The sequence below is a fragment of the Terrapene carolina genome, unplaced genomic scaffold, assembly GCF_002925995.2.
Source record: "Terrapene carolina triunguis isolate 2854851 unplaced genomic scaffold, T_m_triunguis-2.0 Scaffold113, whole genome shotgun sequence".
In the NCBI taxonomy this organism is placed as follows: domain Eukaryota; kingdom Metazoa; phylum Chordata; order Testudines; family Emydidae; genus Terrapene; species Terrapene triunguis.
In genome coordinates this window covers 9710247-9730983 of record NW_020664464.1, presented here as the reverse complement: position 1 = coordinate 9730983, position 20737 = coordinate 9710247, and the positions used below count along the sequence as shown (strand labels likewise).

The window sequence follows — 20737 nt, the reverse complement described above, 5'->3', positions numbered from 1 at the left end:
CTTGTGTTATGTTAGGTATCCTCCAGTCATCTGGTGCAGAGGCTGATTTAAGTGACAGGTGTCGGAGAAAAACTGAGTTCTCACTTTTTGTTTGGGTACAGCAAGTCAGATGCTTTATTAACTCTCACAATTGTGCAGAGGGAGAGAGCTAAGCAGGTCTCTCTCAACAGTAAACAATTACAGCAAGCATTTATACCTTTTTGTTACAGACAATAATGAGCAACAACTGCATTTTGTTTATACATAGGTCATTCTGATATCTTGTTTTGCTCACTAATGTAGACTCTTAGTCTACATTCCATATTATCTACACAAGGTCGCAATAACTTCTCACACAGTTCTTTCTCACCCGCCTCACACAATCCTCGCTTCTACAAATCTCGCGTTATCAGGGCTACAGTTAGCCTGACTCTTGCTAACAAACTGTCATGCATTGCAGTTCTTTTCTGACAGTTCTTTTTCTGCTTCCACACAGGTTACGTACTGCAGTTCTGCAATTTCATATTTGAGTTCCTTCCGAACTCTTGGGTGAATAGCATCTGGTCCTGGTGACTTATTGTTTAATTTATCAGTTTGTTCCCAAATCACCTCTATTGACAACTCAATCTGGGACGGTTCTGCAGATATTTTTATCTTCCCTTACAGATGTTAACCAGGGGCGTGCGCAAGGGAGCACAAGCAGGGACATGCCCCCACTAATCAGCGAGAGACGCAGTACTTCCCCTGCCCCCTGGGGTTGTGGCGGGGAGAGAGGCTTCCCAGGGAGTCCTCTCTTCCCGCTGCAGCTCCGGGGCAGGGGGAGTCCTCTCTCCCTGAGGGCCGGGTGGAGAAGTTGGGGCAGCAAGCTCCTCCTGGGATCAGGGATGGGGAGAGGGAGCTTCTGTGCCCCCCCCACCAGAAGGGGTCAGATTTAAATTCCTGTGCACACCCTTGATGCGAACTGAATGCATGTTGATCTAAAGATTAGTCAATCTGTTCTGAATCACTTATAGATTTACCAAGATTCTATTTAGAAAAAAAAACAAAAAAAAACCCCAGGTTGAGTTCTAAAACAAAGGACAAGTAGAAAAACATATAAGTATATTGTGTAATTCTATTTAATTTTATAAACACTTAAAAATACTATTTCCATATTAACATCTGAGAACTTTCTGGACAGGAGAAAATAAAAGAATTATGGAGACTAACATTTAGGGTTAGATGTATAATCATGGTTATAGTATGAGCTTGAGTAGCTAGTACTGAAGACTTACACTATGAAATAACTAACCTAACTTCATTATCAAGTTTAATTTTAAATAAAACTACTATGCCATTTGTGAACAATTATGACTTCTTCCTTGTGCTTCAAAAATGTAATTTAATTTAACAAATGTGAATATTGTGATGTAAGAGTTATGTATATATGAAATGCCCTTTGTTTAAGTAGCTAGATTACAGATTTGCATAATTTTGCACATAAATGGAATGTAGTTTTCATAGGTCTAACTTGTTGAGACCATTTGGAAACTATGGGAAGAATGTAGAATGCTTCTTAAGTGGTATGTCACTCAGGGAGTCAATGTTAATGCTCTGACTTGCACAGGCTATCAATACATTTTCAGGTGTTTTAATCTAGCAATCTTTCAATTATTTGGGTATCAAATTGTTTGGTTACCAGATGGTTGGGTCCTTCTCCAAACAATCCTGCCACAAATACGATGGGAGAGCTGCGGTCCAGCTGGAGTGCCCTCAGCTATTAGGAGGGTTAGTGGGAGAACTAGAAAGATATAAGTAGCTGTTTTCAAGTAAATCCTGAACTCTGCATAGCTTGTGCAGTGTGATTATATTGGTAAAGAGGGAGCCTCTCCCCCATGGAGTTCAGAAGTGGTGAAAGGGAAGGTATTGTAATCTCACTTATTTTCACCTCTTGCCCTCCTCAGTAGCACCAAAGTACTCAGAAATTTTAGTTTTTAAGGCTGCAACATGGTACTTAAAGCAGTCCTCTGGATTCAGTGGGATTGGGTACTCAAAGTGCTTTAAGTTAGGCATGTGTTTGCGTACCTTGCTGAATCAGGACCTGAGTGCTCAAGAAATGCCAGCTGAACGCCTGTTTTCTTCTTAGTAGGTGGCCTGATTTTTTGTAAGTGCTAATTATATTCAAGTGCTGTTAAAGTCAGTGGGAGATGCAGGCATGGAGCACTTACGAAAATCCATTCACTCTTATTTAGGAGCCTAAACAGGCATTCATTTTTAAGCACCTAGATTTGAACACATTTTTAACCTTAACAGTCATTTCATTTAGGTTTTTGTGTTGCAATTTCTTAAATTTAAAAACAAAACAGTTATGAGGCATGCTAAAAGTTAAACTTAAGTTGGTATAAAAAACTTTGTGAGGAATGGAATATTATAATTCTTTGGACCTGCTGACCATGCTCAGACCAGAGTCTATTGGTTGTGAGTGAATAGTGTGGTAATGAAATAGCAGTCAACTTGAAGGGTAGTAAATGTTAGAACTGCATTTCAGACAAAAAGGGAAAAGAAGCTGAAAAGAGAAATTTTAAACCGTTTTTTGCTTGGCTGCCAACCACAGATTCCCTCTCGTACTCCCCCCCCTCCTTTTTAAGTGAGTTGGTAGTGTTTTATTTACGTTAAATATGTAAACTAGATAAAATGTCTGCTCCTTAACTATTGCAGTAGGTAAGGAATTGATTGCAGTATCTTTTTATTTTAACTTTCTGCTCAGAATATCTGTGATATGGTACATGGAATATACGTGGTATGGTACAGCTTTATTATCAGCATCATCACAGGTAAAACTAAGGAGGTGGGAAAAATAACTCTTCCACCAAGCAGTGATGTATGGACTGTTATGTCACCCAAGAAGCCAAACCAGTAATCCAGGAATAAACTCTTGTGCTTTCAGTACGCCTGCCTGTGTTAACAGTTTGTAGCTAACTTTTAGCTGACAACCAAAGTTTAATAAATTATGTCCTAACCCATGCAGTGCACTGTGGTGTTCATAAGTTAGCTTTCTTTTGCAAACTGTAAAGTATTAGTATACTTAAAGCTACATAGAAGTAAGGAGAAAAAGAGCTCAGAAAAAATAAATGAAAATAAAGGTGGAAGTGAAGATAATGGTAGATGGCAAAACAAACAAATAACCATATTGATTGGAGTGGGAAAGTGACTTAAAAAAAGTGAGGGGAAAATATGAATGAAAATAAACGGAAAGTTTGAAGACAAGATGCTTGAGAAGGAATAAGAGAAACGATAGAAAGGAGCAAATGAGACAAGGCCTGATCCAAAGTCCATGGAAGACAATGGGAGTCTTCCCAGGACCAGGGTGAAATCAGCGTTTTTTAATTTAAAACTTGTTGCTGATGATCATATAATAAGATGTGTTACATAGTCAATTTAAAACATGTGGGTAAACTTTTTAAGCTATGACTAGGGCTTCAGTGGCATGGCACTCACTAGTCTCTGGAATTTGTGCATGGAAAACCATTCAGATCTTTGAAGATGCACGTTTTAAAAATATTTACCAGGTAATTTACAAACCAAATTGTAATTTAATTTATAAATGAGATGTTTAAAGCCTCTGAAAGTTCTGGAAGAAATGTAGTATAAACAAAATTTAACTGTTGACCTGGAGAGTCCTATTACTGCAGACGTTTCACAAGATTTTGTTGGATGACACTGAGAGATGTGGCACCCTCAGTTGACTAGTAAAAATAAACAGCCTCGTACAGTACAAGACAGACTAAAATAAAAATGCCTTTTTAACTTTAGGTTGCCATTATGCATAGATGTATATGGAGGAGCATAAATGTAAAACAAACAAGCACTTGAAGTGATGGAAAAGTAGATAAATATTCAAATACACTCACAGTTCATACAGTCTCTTAAATACACACATTTGAAATGGTGACATCTCTTCAGTGAGGATTTAGCATTTTTACCTGAGACCTGCAATGAAGTGTCATTACCAGATTTCATTATATCTGTAAAATGTTGTTTAGATGATTTATTGGTGTATTATGAGGCACAAGTAATTCAAATTAAATTGCATATGTCAAACCAAATAAAAAACCTTTTTTGATGGCTTTCTTGTTTACTTGACAATTTACAAAGGTCCATAATCGGTAGTGTATTTCCTAGTCACTGGCAAGCTGCTGATCTACTTTATATGTATGTAGTTGTGCATCACAGCAAATTCTTCTTCATGGGGCCTCTGCATAATCCTATTTATGGGATATAGTGTTCCTGGTGTCAAGCTGTGATATATTCCTAGCCAGCAGTGTCCACTGGTGCCACTCGGCCTCCCTCTGCAGAAGATTCCAAGAGCATAAAGGGTGCAGTGGCCTCAACTGCCCTTCAGTTGCTTTTTAGTTGCTGAAGCTGCAGTGAGCTTGAGTCACACAGTGTCCTCAGCGCTTTCCTCATCTCTTTCTTTGTTTTGATTCTGCCCTTTGTGGGCTATTTTCTTTTTAGTTTCACAGATTATTTAAACAGATTATTTAGTACACTTTTCTTCAGATTGAAGCATAAAGAAAAATGAATCGTGGTGAAAGTACAAATTCAGAAGGTATAATAAATTTTGTTTGGAGCTGAATATTGTTCTTTGGGCCCGATGGGAATGCTGCTGACACTGAAGTCTATTGCTTGCAAATGGTGTTGCACAGATGTGCAGCTCAGTAAGGCCTCTAGTTAATGCTCTTGTAGTTGCTTTGCCTCTACAGTGTTAACTGGAATGAAAAGCAGGAAAAGCTTATCTAAGTAAGCAGATACAACTTAGTATATACACAGGCAGCAGATCTGTTGAGTAGCAATGTTCTATGTTTATTCAGGTAGTCACTTTTCTGAGCACATTCACACCTGAAGACATTTACAGTTAGATTTACTTAATTGCTCTAGTTGGAAACATGAACATTAATTGTAAGCCTATAGAAATCAGTTAAATGGATGTTTACCCAGGCTGTTGTTAACAGATGCAATTTCAGACTTTGTGACTTTTCTGGATACTAGGGCCTCGTCTAAAACCTACTGAAGTCAGTGAGTCTTCCATTTCTTCAGTGGCTTATTGGTCAGCCTCTCGATCAGTAACAGAGGATCCAATAATTTACTCAGTCTTTTTTTTTTTTTTTTTTTTAATCAGTTCTGGTATGTTAACAAGTGGCACATAATATTCTGTATAGAAATTTAGAACACCTAGTTCTGTAGGCAATTCTGATACTTTAAAGCATGTCTCAGAGAACTTTTGTATGAAAATAGTAGGAATTAGTAAAGACACATGAAATTTGTTTACATAGTCATCTCTGAAGGCCTCCTGATGTTGCTGTAGCACTGGTGCTAGTATCATTGGCAGTTCTAGTGCAGACTGGCCGCTAATATTTTTGATCATGTCCCCATTGATTCTAGACCTGCTTTGAGTCAGCTGGTTTGCAATAGTGCTCCCTTCATTATTGGCAACTGTGACATTTTTCAAGGGAAAATGTGATTAATTGCAACATACGGTCTGTTCTCTCTTCATAAACAACAAACAAATATTAATACTAAACTGCTATCCTAATTTATGAAAACTCACTGTGAAATAAAGGTGCTTATAGGTTTGCAGTATAGGAGATACAGAACTGTGTTTTAACTACAATTTTAACCCTTTTCATTTTTCCCTTTAGGCGCTGTAGCACTTAAGAATCTTGAAATAAAGGAAAATGCACTGGTAAGTTCAAAGCAAGCAAAAATGGGGAACTGTTACTACTGTTGTGAAAATAGTTGTTTGTATAGTATATTGCACATTTAAAGTGACATAAGGATGAAGTTGGTTGATTTTTAGCTAGAATGGTAAGCAGACATCTTTCATCTGAAGAAATTAATTGCTTTGGTCTTCTGAAAAACCTTCAAAAGTTCTTTGTTCTTTCGTTTTTACGGACTGCTCTGCTACTGTTATTTGAAAGGCCATTTGAAAAAAATTTCATGAGGAAGCTTGAATGATAGTTACAAGTCTGATCTAAAATATATTTTTAGCTTTATCAATAATAGAAAGATTTGCTGGCAAGAACACAGTTTGTCAAGCACATAATCTAGTAAAACAGTATTTGAGATTAATATTAAAATATAGAGAATAGAATCTCTTGAGCACATCAGGAAATATTAAAACATGATGTTCTTGTCATAGAAACCTTTTTTTAATTATTTAAAGTTTTGCACAATCACAGCAGAAAATTTAAGAACAGTCCAAAGTCTTAGATTTCCCTAAGCATATCTCAGAAGGTTAGAGGGAGAAAAATGAGACCTTTTGTATGGACAATACATGGTCAAAATTTTTAATCTAGCAATTACTCAAATAACTTTGGCAATATACTCAGAGGGTTATTTCACTTACCATCACCCTGCTCCAGGAATGTTGGAATTTGTTTGAAGGCCTTGGGCTTATTTTCCAGAGCTTCCAACTTGTGTCACAATAAATATCATTTAAAATTTTCTCCCAAGCATGACAGCATAGATTTTTGTTGCATGAAAACTATTAATTTAACTCAGTCCCAGAGTCTTAATTTTCAAAAATTAAGCACTTTGAATATTATGTGAAATATTATAAAGTATAAAACTATACAGTTGGCATTTATATCAAGAAATATTTTGCACCGAATAGTTGCTCCTGATGTTTTGCACTTTAGGAAGAAACTGGTGGAACTTCTGTTTTTTAAAATGCTTTTTGAATCCCCCAAAGCAGTGGTGGTGGGGTAGAACTTGTTCCAGACTTCCTGCAGACTATAAGTATTGCCCTCTGAATATTAGTCAGTTTCTTCTTGAGTTACATCTATGAAGGAACTCCCTATGGGAAACTGTGCCTCATTGTCTGTTGCTTCAGCCCTTCACCCAATGATGCCTTATTGGATAACGTTTTTATTTTTGTAACCCTGCCTTTCAGCGGATCTGGCTGGTTTTAAAAAAAACCCAAAAACTTAAAACCTAAGGAATTTCTAATAGCCTTGCACTAAGGAGCTATTGTGATAATTGGGCTACAAATTTACTCTTAATTGTGAGCTCAACTGTAAAAAGAATGTGAAAGTTAACCTATAATAGAAAAAGATCTGAAAGGGAGAGAGACTGAATTACTCCAAACAAAAAAGGCGTACAGATATAACTCAAGGGCTGTGTTAAGATCATGCATGGTAAATAAGGAAAGAGTGTGGAACCAGAATTGGTGTGTTGGAAACTAGGCCTGATTGGTGGACAATATAATGAGGGGATTGGCTGTTCCACCCAGTATTCCCTTTGAGGGGTCCTTAGAGAAAGAGATTTTTGGGAGAAAAATTGGCTACTGGAGCAAGTGTCACCATCATGGCCACTCTTTCCACTGTCTACTGGGACCCCAGGCCTTGGTCACCTCGAGAGATGTCCTGACCAGACTAGGCCAGAGAGGGGACCCAGAAGACATCACCACCTCTACTGGGTCCAGCTGAATACAGAAGACCACCTGAGAGGAAACTGGATCAGACTGCAGCAGCAGCCCCTCTCAACTAATTGCTCTTTTCCTCAGAAAGGACAGTTATTACCATCTTAGATGGTGTCTAAGAGACTGTCAAACAAGGGTTTTTTCCTCTTCTAAGAACTGTCTCCCACTAAAGGGAAAGGGAACAAGGGATGTTAAGCTGAAAGCCTTACTTAATATTTTACATTTCAACTGCTTTAATTGTTTTTTCCTTCTTTTCTTTATCTTTATCTATCTTTATCTTTAATAAAAGCTTAAGAGGATTTCTAATGGTGCATTTTCCATGGAATTAAGCAGGCTGAGATCTCTGTAAACCAAACCTCAGATCTTATTTAACACCTTTGACTCTCTGGGCACATATATTCCATCTAAGTTAATGCAGAAGAGCTAAAATCCAGGACTGATATCCCACAGGTGATTGTCATCAGAGAAGCAGATTGACAAGTTAAATTTTCCTTTATGAGCTCAGTATCTGACTTTCTTTGAAACAAACAAAAAAAGTGATCTGATTAATTCTTCATTGTGCCATGGTCCACAGATCTAATACAATAGGTACTTCAACTTGCAGTTATTGCAGTTGGAAGTAGAACCAGACCTGAGAGTCACTGGTAGTAAGGGAATGACCTGCTCCCTGAAGTTCTTCTCAGTTTTCCTTCAAGTGCATTGGGTGCACACACACCTACAGTGAAATGTATATGTGTGCCCAATACACTCACCATCACCATGAAGTGCTGTTTGTGGCTGCAAGCTTCAGGTAAACTGAAATGGCTGCAAAATATGATAGAAGATTTGCCCTTCGAAGGATCCAAGCCTTTTCCCCCTCAAAAGTCAGACAACGCTATGTGCACTGTAAAGGACTCCTGTGCAAATCTCTGTTCACTAGGAGTTTGCATTCCAATGAAAAAGAAGCAGTTTAGACCTCACCTTTGTGTTAGATCCTTGATCCAGCAGATATCAGACAATTCTACCAAGAGAGGGTCTAGACCTCTCCATTGTTGCCAGCCAATGTTGTCTATAGGTCCTTCTAACCAGACAGCCTCAACCTCCAAGCAGTCCTTTTTGACTGCTTGATCATGCTCGATACCGACTATGTCTCCTTTGGGAGACAACTATCTAGTTTTCTCTGGGCTTGGAAAGAGATCTTGTCAGACCGCTGGAGATCGCTCGAATGAGCGACTCCATGGTTAAGTTGAAAATGATGGGGCTCAGGGGACAGCCTTGCTACACGCCGCTACAAATAGGAATTTCAGGCGTCTCTCCTTCCATGGAGCGGATGGTGGTGGCGGTGCAGCCTTCATACAACATCCCTATTGTGAATATCTGCAAACCAGCAACATGGTAGTCTGTACAAACTTTTTCCAGATATAATGCTGTCACTCAAGCCTCTAGACGCTATGCCAGCTTTGGCAAGCTGGTTTTAGTCTGTTCAAGTGATCCAAAGGCCCAGGACCTGTAAGGTAATTGCTGATGAGTCACTTACAGTGGAATATATATATATATATATATATATATATATATATGCACAATCCCTTGAAGGAGAAATAAAGAGTTACTTACCTGTACAGTAACTGTTGTTTGAGATGTTACTCACATACATTACATGACCCTCCCACCTTCCTCAATACTTTGGACATTGTATGCAGTGATGTGAAGGAGCAGAGAGGGCGGTGGTGGACATGTCCTTTTATGCTCTTGGCTTGACGCACGAGGAGAGCAGGGATATATTGACCAGCTAGTGGAACTGCTGGCAGAAGTCTTCAACATCTGTTGACAGAGTTCAGGAAATATTCTCAGTTCCCTCAATTGGTGAGTGCAGAGAACCAGATTTTGTTGGAGGGATTAATTAATAAACTAGGCAGAGTAATCCTTATGGTAGATGCCAGCTGGGGTTAATGGAGGGGGCTTTTTCAGGTCCCAGTTCAGTCCAGGAAATGGGTATCAGAAGAAAAAATCATAATTCCCACCAGCTGGAACACAAGGATTCAGTATTCAGAGTAGCAGCCGTGTTAGTCTGTATCCGCAAAAAGAACAGGAGTACTTGTGGCACCTTAGAGACTAACATTTATTAGAGCATAAGCTTTCGTGGGAAGAAGTGGGTTGTAGCCCACGAAAGCTTATGCTCTAATAAATTTGTTAGTCTCTAAGGTGCCACAAGTACTCCTGTTCTTTTTAAGGATTCAGTATGGTCTTGGAGGACTCTTTCTTCCAACAGACTTGCTCTGGTCATGACAGTCAGTGTGGCTGGGACATTTATAAATAAATTAGGAATAAACATGATCAGTGCTATTCCAGAGGAAAAAATCAACTTCTGTTCTGGGAAGAGCATACTTTCCTACCACTATGGGGATTGCTCATCAATGGAGAGATGAACATCAGAACTTACATGGCAGAAATTGGGTTAGGTAGAGTGTAACCTATATCCAGAAATACTCTCACTCCTTGTCAGTATATTTACACATGGAAACACCAAGCAAATACTCTGTGAAAACATCAAAGGACAGAGTATTTCCTTGCTGCTAGTGACTGACAGGGCTGGTTCTGCTCTTAAGCTCCAAACCGGCTGACCTACACATTCTAATTTGTGGGCCTTATCACATGAAGAAGGGAAACTTTCAGGTAATCACAGATACATATTCCTATTCTGGTAGTGTTGCATTCCAGTGCAGCAAAAAAACTACTACAAACTTTTTACATTCTGCCTCTAATGTTTTAACAGTCTGAAGAAGATTAAATCTCACATCCCCCTAAAAATGGTTTTGTGATCTAATAAACACATGTTCAATCTAATATGGTTGTCCTCTAATATGGTTAGACATCTGGAAAAGACTCCTATACTAAGATATTTAAGAATATATGTTCTCAATTTATGTTTGGTGCTTGGAGCTAAGTGAATAGTAGTGTAATTTTGCCAAGAGAGGAGTTGGGAAGAAAACATAAAGGTAAATTCAATTAAATAGGTCTAAATATTTTTTAAAAATATATTCTTTTTGCAGAGTCAGCTGGATGTACCATTTAAAGTAAAAGCAGGGCATATTGGTAAGTTGCATTTTTGTAGCATGCACTACTTTGTAATAAATGGAGCAAGAGCTTGCTAATGTATTTTTCTGTTCTTACAACTGACCTCGAGCATTTCAAGTAGTTACACAGTTGAGTGTGTAAATGAATGTGAATCAGTTCACCCATTCTGGAATAAATATCTTCATACCTGTAAAAGACATTCTTATTTTAACTCTCGAAGAGGAATGCTAACATGGAAAATATAAGGAAGATTTGCCTAGTTATCAAATATTTGAGAATGAATAAAATAACACTGTATATTAAAAACAAAAAACCCCAACAACTACATAATTTAGATTTTTTCTTTACTGCCTCCTGTAGTGTGCGAACACTTCAGCAGACTTCCCATCACTGGCATGTTGTATGACTTTGGGAGGTTTCCTCAGAACACAAATTGACTGGTGGTTGATTGACAAGAATTAGCGACTGTCATAAGGCAGGGCTTCTCCCTAGCTTGCTAAGGACTCACTGCCATGCTTTGTTTCCTTTAGGCAGGTTTATTTTCCAAACTCAAACAAACAAAACAGTACCTCAGTGTACCCTTTGCATTTCAGACTGTCACTGTCTCTCCTCCCAGGGGACTCTGGCAGTCCTGCTGCTCCTGCTTCTTGCAGCTTCCTGGCTCTCTCTCAGCCAGTTGCCCCTCACTGGGCCTGTCTCTGACCTTTCATAGCCCTGGATGCAACATTGCTCCCTTAATTGGCCCCAACTGGGAGCACCTGTTCTGGAAACTGGGACTGGACCTACTTAAGTTACAGGCAGCCAGCCACCCTGTGACATACTGTACCTCTCTTCCTCTCTCCCCCTTTTTAAAAGAACCAAACAACTCGCAGGCAGGTGTTTTGTTTTTTTTTGATGTGAGAGACCCTTCTGGACTGCTTTCACCCCCGCCCCTTCCCCCAACCAAAACATACAAAACTTGATATAAACTCTTACGTACAAATTCATACACATCAGTATTCCCCAAATACCCCACAGTCCTTAAAGCCAACATTACAATCCATACCCTCCCCAGAGCACTGTCCTCATAACATCATCTTTTCCAGGACTTTGAGAAGGGCATCTTCTCTGCACACTGAGGCTTCAGCACATCTGCACATAGCGATTCTTAAGTTCTCAAGTTCACCGACCGTGAGGTTCAAGTGACTTTTCTTCCTGTCTTGAGTGGCTTGATGTTCTCCGGCCAGCTGCTCTTTTTCTTGCTAAATCAGCTGTAGCTCTCATTCTGCAGCCACCAGTTGCTCTGTCAATTCCCCTGTCTTCACAACGCAACCCATAAAACAAATGTCCTCTGCCTTTCCTCCTGTGAAGGACCACTGCCTTCACCCCAGCCTGGGAGGCTGTGAGAGGCTGAGATGTAAAGGGGGAAAAATACGCTGGGAGTGATAGCCCTGCGTGTTCTTGAAGAACTATTTTGCCTGTGTTTGAGAAATAAAACTGCCTAAAAGAGACTGTAGGTATGGCAGTGGGTTTTTTGAGGGTTGGGAGAAGACTTACTTGTTACAATGTCATTGAATTGAAAAAGCAAATATTTTATAAGGAAAAGTGCTGAATCTCAATCCAGTATTTTTTCCTCATTCAAATTTATCCCTAAGTGCACTTTTTCCATAAAGCTTACAATAAAAATAAATACCTAAAAAATATTTTGATTGAGCCAGCAAGATGTGCACATATCTAAAATGTCCAATCCTGTTGCTATTGGCCTTATCTTTCCTCATCGCATCCTGTTCCCACACTCATGTGTTTACCCTGCTAGTTGCTATTTCTAAAAAATAATAATATATCTAAAGATTGTAAACTTGTCACGGACTGTTTTTCTGTTTGCTTTGAAAAGTACTTAACATGCATTTGACTGTGTTAGGGCAATTTTAGATAAAAAAAAAACAAAACAAAAACAACCTTGTAACATACTTTTCAATCAAATTTCATTACATATTGTTATAACTTTTCTTTTATATACTGTAGGTCAACTTAATCTACAAATCCCATGGAAATACCTTTATACTCAACCAGTTGAGGCTGTTCTGGATGGAGTTTATTTGCTTATAGTGCCTACAGCCAGTAAGTTGAGTGAGAGGAAAACTGTATATCATTGAGCTTTATTAATTGTAATACTATTTTAAAAATCACAGTAATAGATGATAGGTTTCAGAGTAGCAGCCGTGTTAGTCTGTATCCGCAAAAAGAACAGGAGTACTTGTGGCACCTTAGAGACTAACAGATTTATTAGAGCATAAGCTTTTGTGGGCTACAGCCCACTTCTTCGGATGCATATAGAGTGAAACATATATTGAGATATATACACACACATATAGAGAGCATGAACAGGTGGGAGTTGTCTTACCAACTCTGAGAGGCCAATTAAGTAAGAGAAAAAAAACTTCTGAAGTGATATTCAAGATAGCTCAGTACAGACAGTTTGATAAGAAGTGTGAGAATACTTACAAGGGGAGATAGATTCAATGTTTGTAATGGCTCAGCCATTCCCAGTCCTTATTCAATCCTGAGTTGATTGTGTCTAGTTTGCATATCAATTCCAGCTGAGCAGTCTCTCGTTGGAGTCTGTTTATACCATTACTCTTATTCCCAGTAGTTGCTGTTGCCTGACCCAAGTTATATTTTTCATATTTTATTTTTTTACTGTATTATTAAATCTTTCTGTTTAATATGTTCAAAAGAGATGTTTCTTTATTTCATCAAAATTATCTTCAAAGATGTTTTCAGAATTTTAACATATACAGTGAAACCCCGCTATAACGCGATGATTGGGGTCCAAAAATTTCAATCGCGATAAATGCGGGGTCGCGGTATTGCAGGGTTACCAAAATTTTACCATTTCAAGCCGGTCAGTTTCAAGCCGGTCAATTTCTCTTGGGCAGCGAGCCGGGGAGACGTGCCAGGGGCAGAGGAGGAGCAAGGAGCAGCTGGGGAGGAGAATGGCTCTTCCTGCCAAAAGAAGAAGTTGGGGTAGAGGGGAAGAGGCAGTGGGGAAGGCGCGTTCCTTTTTTTGTTTTTCTTCGGCGGCGCTCCGGCCGCTTTTTCTTTCTTTTTTATTTTTTTTGTGTGTGCTTCAGCGGCACTCCGACTGCTTTTTTTGGTGCTTGGGGTGGCAGGAGCCACCTTACGATTGCGTTATAGCCGTATTCGCGTTATTTCGGGGCGCATTATAGCGGGGTTTCCCTGTGTATATATAATACTTATGTCTTAACATTCTCTCCCTTCTTTACATAGGCATAAAATATGATGCTGAAAAGGAAGACAGACAGCTCCTAGAAGCAAAGCAAAGGGAACTACAAAGAATAGAGGATGCAAAACAGAAAATAGCTGACCAGGGTAAGGAGGAAAAACAAATAACATGGCTGTATGTATTGTTAGATCTTTCTCATACTTAATTTGAGTAAAAATATATTTAAACACCCTGTGCTTCAATTTAGATAAAGGACAAGAAGAGAAACAAGACACTTTTGTAGAAAAATTAGTCACTCAAGTTATCAAAAATCTTCAGGTGAAAATTTCCAACATTCATGTTCGATATGAAGATGATGTAAGTACTTCTGTATATATAGAACATTAGACTCTTGTGTATTATTTTCAATTATTATGGATGACCCCCCAGTTAGTTTCTTTCCCCCTCCTTATACTTTCCACATTATGAGTGAACTTCTAACATTCCAGCAGTTTTCATGTGTGGTTTTTTTGTCTTTTCTAAGGATGTATGCTGTGTAATAAATCAAATAGCATTGGTTTATGTATTTCTAAAAAAATACCAAAATAAATAAATATGAGAGATGAGCATTTGGTAAATGTAAATATAAATTTGGAGTTCAAAGTACATAAAATAAGACTGCATAATTGTGCAAGCAGTTATTCACATGTTGCAAATTGTTTATTTCCTTTTCTTTATGTATTCTGATTTTAAGAAATTCTTTTTGTATTTTTTCCTCTTATTAGATCACAAATCGAGATAATCCCCTGTCATTTGGGATCTCACTTCAGAATCTCAGTTTGCAGGTAATTCAATTTTATACTTGAAAGTATCCAGTAGACTCATCGTGTTTTAAAGAATATTAATCTAGCAAAAATAATATTAATCTTGGAATAAAACAGTGCATCTGATAAATGATTGCTACAAGCAAGCATGCTCTTATCTAAAACTGCTATTTGTTAGATATATAGATAAGTACACACTAACCTACCTAATAGGTTTAAGACGTCCCAGATATAGTTACCCATAGCCTGAGATGGTTTCTAGTGATCACTAGCCGGGCTTCCAGGGGCCCTCTTTCCGTCCAGCTGATGGGGAGTTTAGATGTCAGCGCCTTGCCCAAAGAAAAGCTCCCTTGTATTGTTCCCAGGTATTTATTTTTACCTGTCTTTTATAGCTGACAAAGCACATAACCTATAGTGACTCCTAGAGAGTCAGCATAATAACTTCTGTTTTGTCACCAATTCTCCTAATTTCAACAAACTGCTCATTATCTCAAGACATTTCTAGTATTTCTTGCCATAACAACAATATATCAGGAGCACCTAAAACTAGAGTCGCTATTCACTCACTCTCTTCCATAACTTTCTATCCCATCCTCCCGTTCTGATTAACAAACTGCAAATATGCAGTTGTCTGACCTTACCCCACAAAGGCCTAAGATTATTCATTGCTATGTGGTATTTGGTTTTCAGCTGGCAGTGGCTGAATATACAAAATGACTGATTGCAGTGTTAAGTTCTGGGGTACACTCAGGAATGTCAAATTCTGGGGTAACAGCGGCACTGCTTTTGGATGTGGGCGCCTGGCCAGTAGCCACTGCTCTCCACTCTGCTTTCTCACGCTTCTGCAGAATACATCTGAGAACACTTGAGAACCTCTGGTATAGACCATGCTGGTATGCGTTGAAAGTTCGCTAGTATGTGTCACGCTGTCTGGATTGGCTCACAACTGTGAGTGCATACTTCAGGGCAGACTATCAGAAAACAGGACAGATACCCCAAGCTGGTGGTGTGTTTTGTAACTATATTTCACCAAGCCAGTGACAAATGTAAACTCCTGAATCACTATACCAGTCTTCCATGGAGTCACAGACACCATAGATTCTCCAGTTCATCTTGCCACTCAGACAAACTGGACTTCGTGATACAAGGTCACTTAAACCAAAGATCACACCACATCAGGTTGCCCCAAGAGACCAGTCACTTACCCCACATCAATTGGTACTTTAGATATTACACCAAAGACAATGCTGATAGCCAAATCTTTAGTAAACTAACTAAAGGTTTGTTAGCTAAGAAAAGGAAATGAGAGTTATTGAGAGGTTAAAGCAGGTAAAATATATGCACAGGTGAGTCACAGTTTGTAATTCGAAATGGTGGCAGTGATATAATAATCTGCCACTTTCCCAAAAGTCTTTTCAGGGTGCCCAGATTGTCTCTGGGGATCTTAACTTTGCATCTGGTACACTTCCTGTAAGAGTCCAAACAGTCCAGAAATCCAGGATCTTTCCTTGAATCCATACTTACAGCTGCTTTTCACAGAAAACAAAGTGACAGTGTCACTACCCATGTGGACTTTTTCGTTGATGATGGAGAGTGAGGAATGCATTTTTAGTCTTTGACCTCTAATCATCACACACAATGACCATTTGCTTTGAAATTAGCACTTTTCTGTTGAAGTTCTTCATTTGCATTCCACAAGGCTTCTTTCTTGTTTGATGGGTTATTTAGTTAAAGGGGTACACACAATGTAAATGTTTGCTACTACATTATAACAGGATATAAATAATTGAAAACAATGCAAGTAACATCCCATTAGTTTTCATGAAGTTTAAACTCCAAATCACTCTTATACATTTAACAATCACTTTGATCTATACCAGGTTTTCCCAAACTTTTTTGGCCACGGAACACTTTTTAGCCTATTACGGAACACTTATAATATTATTTTGTAGTCGTTTGGTTTTCAAATAAAAAATTGCCTTATTTATGCTCAAATATATTTTATTTTATAAAACAAAGCAAAAATAAAAATTTAAAGTAACTTGAACTAACAATTTCTAACTGGAAGGTGCGTATAAAGTAGTACAAAAATCAAATGCAAGAGTCAAAATTAAAAACAGTGTTCTACTTAAAAAAAACCTGTTTTTATATATACACAAACACCAAACAAATTAGATTTTTACTAGGAAAATCTATTTTTATAAACAGAAATACAAATTTGGAATTAATGGGATTGGTGTTTCTGCGTTTTTCTATCACAAATTCACTTAATATTAGGAATGCTGGAAAGTTGAATCCTCATGTCAGGCACAGCATCAAGTCTATTCCTATATTTGGTTTTTGTTGCAGTATAATACGAAATTCCCGTCTCTCACAAATAAGTTGTAGCAAAAGGAAGGAGCACTCAAACTGCATGTTTAGCAACTTTAGGGTACTCTTCGATTAGGCTGCTCCAAAAATTATTCAGCGGAAGATCCTTAAACTTTTGTTTCAAATCAGAGTCAGAAATTAAGTCAATTAGGCTTTCATAATCGTGCACAGTAAAGCTGACTGGTTTGGCTGTAATTACAAACGGATTTCGAACACAAGCATTATCATCAGTAGTTGTAGGAAAATATTCTAATAAAGAGGCCTGCAAGTCACGTAAGTGCTGTAAAATGATGCTGGAAACTTCTTCATGGACTGTAGGTAAGCAGTCGGAGTTATTCTGTTCTACAGAAGATGCCCAGATTTCCAGTTTCTTTTTTAACGAGGAAATTTTATCCATTGTAGTAAAAATGGTCAGATTCTTTCCTTGCAGCGACAGATTAATTTCATTTAATTTTGCAAAAATATCTGCAAGATACGCAAATCTCATTAGCCATGAGGAATTTGTCAGACAGTCATTAAATTTTCATCCTGTATTAGCTGAAGTGAAGAATACCAGTAGTTCACTACGAAGCTCAAAAAGCCTCACAAGCACTTTTCCTCTGGATAGCCACCTCACTTCCGTATGTAAAAGAAGCGCTTTGTGCTGACTACCCATTTCCTCTCACAAAATTTTAAATAACCTGGATTGAAGTGGTCGAGATTTGACAAAATTGATAATTTGTACTGTTTCATCGAGCACAATTTTCAGATATGCTGGTATTTTTTTAACTGCAAGTGCTTGTCTGTGTAGAGCACAATGGCTCTTGGTGCTTTCTGGTGCCACACTTATGATTCGCGTTACAGCTCCCTTCATCTTCCCGATCATTGCCCGAGCACCGACAGTACATACACCAATACATTTTCCCCAACTGATTTCATGCTTTCTGATAAAATTGTTGATGCAGTTAAATATTTCTTCTCCAGTTGTGTTGCTTTGCAGAGATTCACATAAGAGCAGGTCCTCTTCAATAATATTATTAAATCTATATCGGACAAATACTAGTAGCACCGCAAGTCCTGAAACGTCAGTGGACTCATCTAGCTTCAATGAATACTCATGGCAAATTTTCAGTCGGCAAACTGGCTCTTTTTCTATGTCATCGGCAAGATCTTTAATACGGCGTGCAACAGTATTATTTGTCAACTGTACAGCATCAGGTTTTTTTTACCAGACTGCTCGCTCAACATGCACGTTACAATATCTTTCACGCAAAGCTTGATAAGCGTTTCTCCAATAGTGTGAGCTTCTCCAGCAAGCGCTATACGGTAACTTACTCGATAAGATGCCTCTGTTGCACTTTTGTTGTCTGTTTTAGCAATTTTAATAATCGAAAGTTTACAATTTCCAAGTGAGTCACACTTTTTCTCTTGGAAAAAACGTATATCTTTGTCTTTGTATTCAGCATGCTTGGTTTCCAAATGCCTACGAAGTTTAGCAGGAGCCAATGAACTGTTTGCTAGTATTTTGTTGCACACAATGCACTGCGTATCAGGAACATCTTTATTTCCAACACACGTAAAACCGAAAGACAAATAACTTTCATCATACTTTCGTTTTGGTCTTTTAACACCTCTGCTGCTGCTTGTTTTTTGATATACTTCGGTGGAAATTCTTTCACCTTAGATAACTCACTAGTACTACCAGATTTTTCGGCAACAAAAGACTGCGATTGTTCATCCTCACTTTGAAGTGTCACAATATTTTGCTTGTTTTTTTCGGCCAAGTTGGAGTACCAGAAGAACTTGCTTTTCGTTTCAAAGTTCCTTCTTTTAGCCACAAATCCATGGTGATTAGGTTTAGTAACAATATTTAGAAATACTGATTTTTGTCAAATTTTGTTTGTCACAAATATTTATATTGTTTCAAGTGAAGCTAGTTTAGTTGTGCTTATCGCACACATGGTAAAGACCCACAGGTTTGAACGTGTTGAGTTGAATATGTTATATTTCACATGGCGTAAAGAGAATGGTGTGTGCATACCACTGCAGTTCGCGCAGCCTCAAGCGGAAGGGGTACGACGTCACTAACTGAAACGTGCCTGAAAGGGGTAGACATCAACATGCTTGCGTGCCACGTTCTCTTTACGCCATGATATTCAATACGAGATCTATCAATAACTGGAAAAAGTTTTATGTTCAATTATAGTCATTCGAAAAGAGTTGTAAACTACGCTTCTGAAGGACATAACACTTCAAATATGCCAAATTTAAAATTAAAAAAAATGTAAAGACCCTTTTTAAAAATTATGATTCTTTCACGGAACACCTATTCATATCGTGCGGAACACCAGTGTTCCGCGGAACACAGTTTGGGAAACACTGATCTATACTAATACACAAATGAATTGGCCTTGGACTCTGGCATGAGCTGGCACCTGGTCTGCCAGCGTCACAGTGTGTGTTACTGTTGAATCAGTACTATGTTAATGTGCACTATGAAACTGCGTATGTGTCAGCAGGGTCTACATGGGCTAGTTAGTGTGCAACATGTTGGTGTGTTTTAGAATGCCCTTTAGCGTGCATTGCCCCACTGTGTAGACAAATCCTATCGCCCTACTAGTCCTGACAGCTAGAATTAATCATAGGAATCGCCAGTATCCAAGTATCCTAAATACAAAGGCTGACAGCTTCTAGAACTCATTTCTAACTGTCTCAGAGGTTTGCCTTGTATCTATACTCCATGTTAATAGCTGCCCCCCACTCATCTGGGTATGTTTAAACACACCCTTGGGCTCTTTATACACTGTTCTAATCCTAGACCCAGATTTCAACACTGAGGAAGAGCTTTTTAATTCACTTCTCACTCAGGACTACTGTACCACCAAACACAAATTGCTGCAAAATGTGATGCTAGCATTTAAATTGCATACAAAATTGCAACCACCATATCCCAAGTAGATACTGCACTTATACTTTTTTTAACCATAACTGGAATTTAAGTACTGTAGTCTGATGCTCAGATTTTATATTATAGTATTGAAGCTGCCACCATTCCAGAAGAGGGGAGGTGGTGAAAATGAGTAACTAGATGAACTTTTTTGGAAGGGAAGAGGAAAGGAGGGAGAAAAAGTCCTGAATGGTCTCTTCCCTAAGTCAGTGAGTCCAGTGGGAAGTAGGAAAAAAACTTAGAGAGCCCTAAAATGATGGCAATGATACAGTTTTTTGTATGAGGAACAGTCATAAGGTCTTTATATAGCAGTTAGATAATCTTTTTTTGCCTTTCCATGTATTCAAAGATGCACAATCCTGGTAAACCAGTCAAACTTTGGAAAATAGAATTAAAAGTAGTGTCTGGTACCACCCTTGCCCCAGAAATGTTACCATTTTTTGTGCTTTTACGAATAATGTTTTCTTCTTCTGAAACCCCACACCCAAAAACCCCAGCTGTTCTCCCCTATTGTTGTGTGGGTGGCAGATTAACAGGACTATGCTTGGGAAAACAGTGAAATGATACATTTAGCAACTCTTTGTGTAAACTCCAAACAAGCCAAAAAAAAAACCCCCCCCCCCCCCCCGATTTCTCAGGATGTCTTTGTTGCAAAAAAGATGTGTTCTTAATTTGAGTTAAAAAAGCAGTGAAGACCAAGCATTTTGGATTTTAACTTGGATTAGCAGCTTGAATTCAATCCCAGGTTCCTCTACAGCAGTGGTCCCCAAACTTTTTCTGTTGTGTCCCTGCTCCCCCTTACTGTAGGAGACCTCATACTTCTTGAAGACAAGCTGAGTCTTCTCTTCAGTCCTGTCTGAGGTAGGAAGGAGCCAAGATCTTCAGAAGGTGCTTCTCACTGGTCACATCCCAGAGAATAT

At 38.5% G+C, this 20737-nt stretch overlaps 1 protein-coding gene across 2 annotated transcripts in view; it reads left to right on the top strand.

Annotated features, from left to right (window-relative positions):
* Positions 1-20737, top strand: part of VPS13A (vacuolar protein sorting 13 homolog A) — a 273789-nt gene that overhangs the window by 8637 nt on the left and 244415 nt on the right. For both annotated transcript variants that reach the window (XM_026652410.2, XM_026652411.2), the window contains exons 2-7: positions 5658-5701; positions 10468-10510; positions 12497-12592; positions 13763-13864; positions 13966-14075; positions 14483-14542. In XM_026652410.2, the coding sequence (XP_026508195.1) occupies positions 5658-5701; positions 10468-10510; positions 12497-12592; positions 13763-13864; positions 13966-14075; positions 14483-14542 (455 nt within the window). The remainder of the gene's footprint in view (positions 1-5657; positions 5702-10467; positions 10511-12496; positions 12593-13762; positions 13865-13965; positions 14076-14482; positions 14543-20737) is intronic.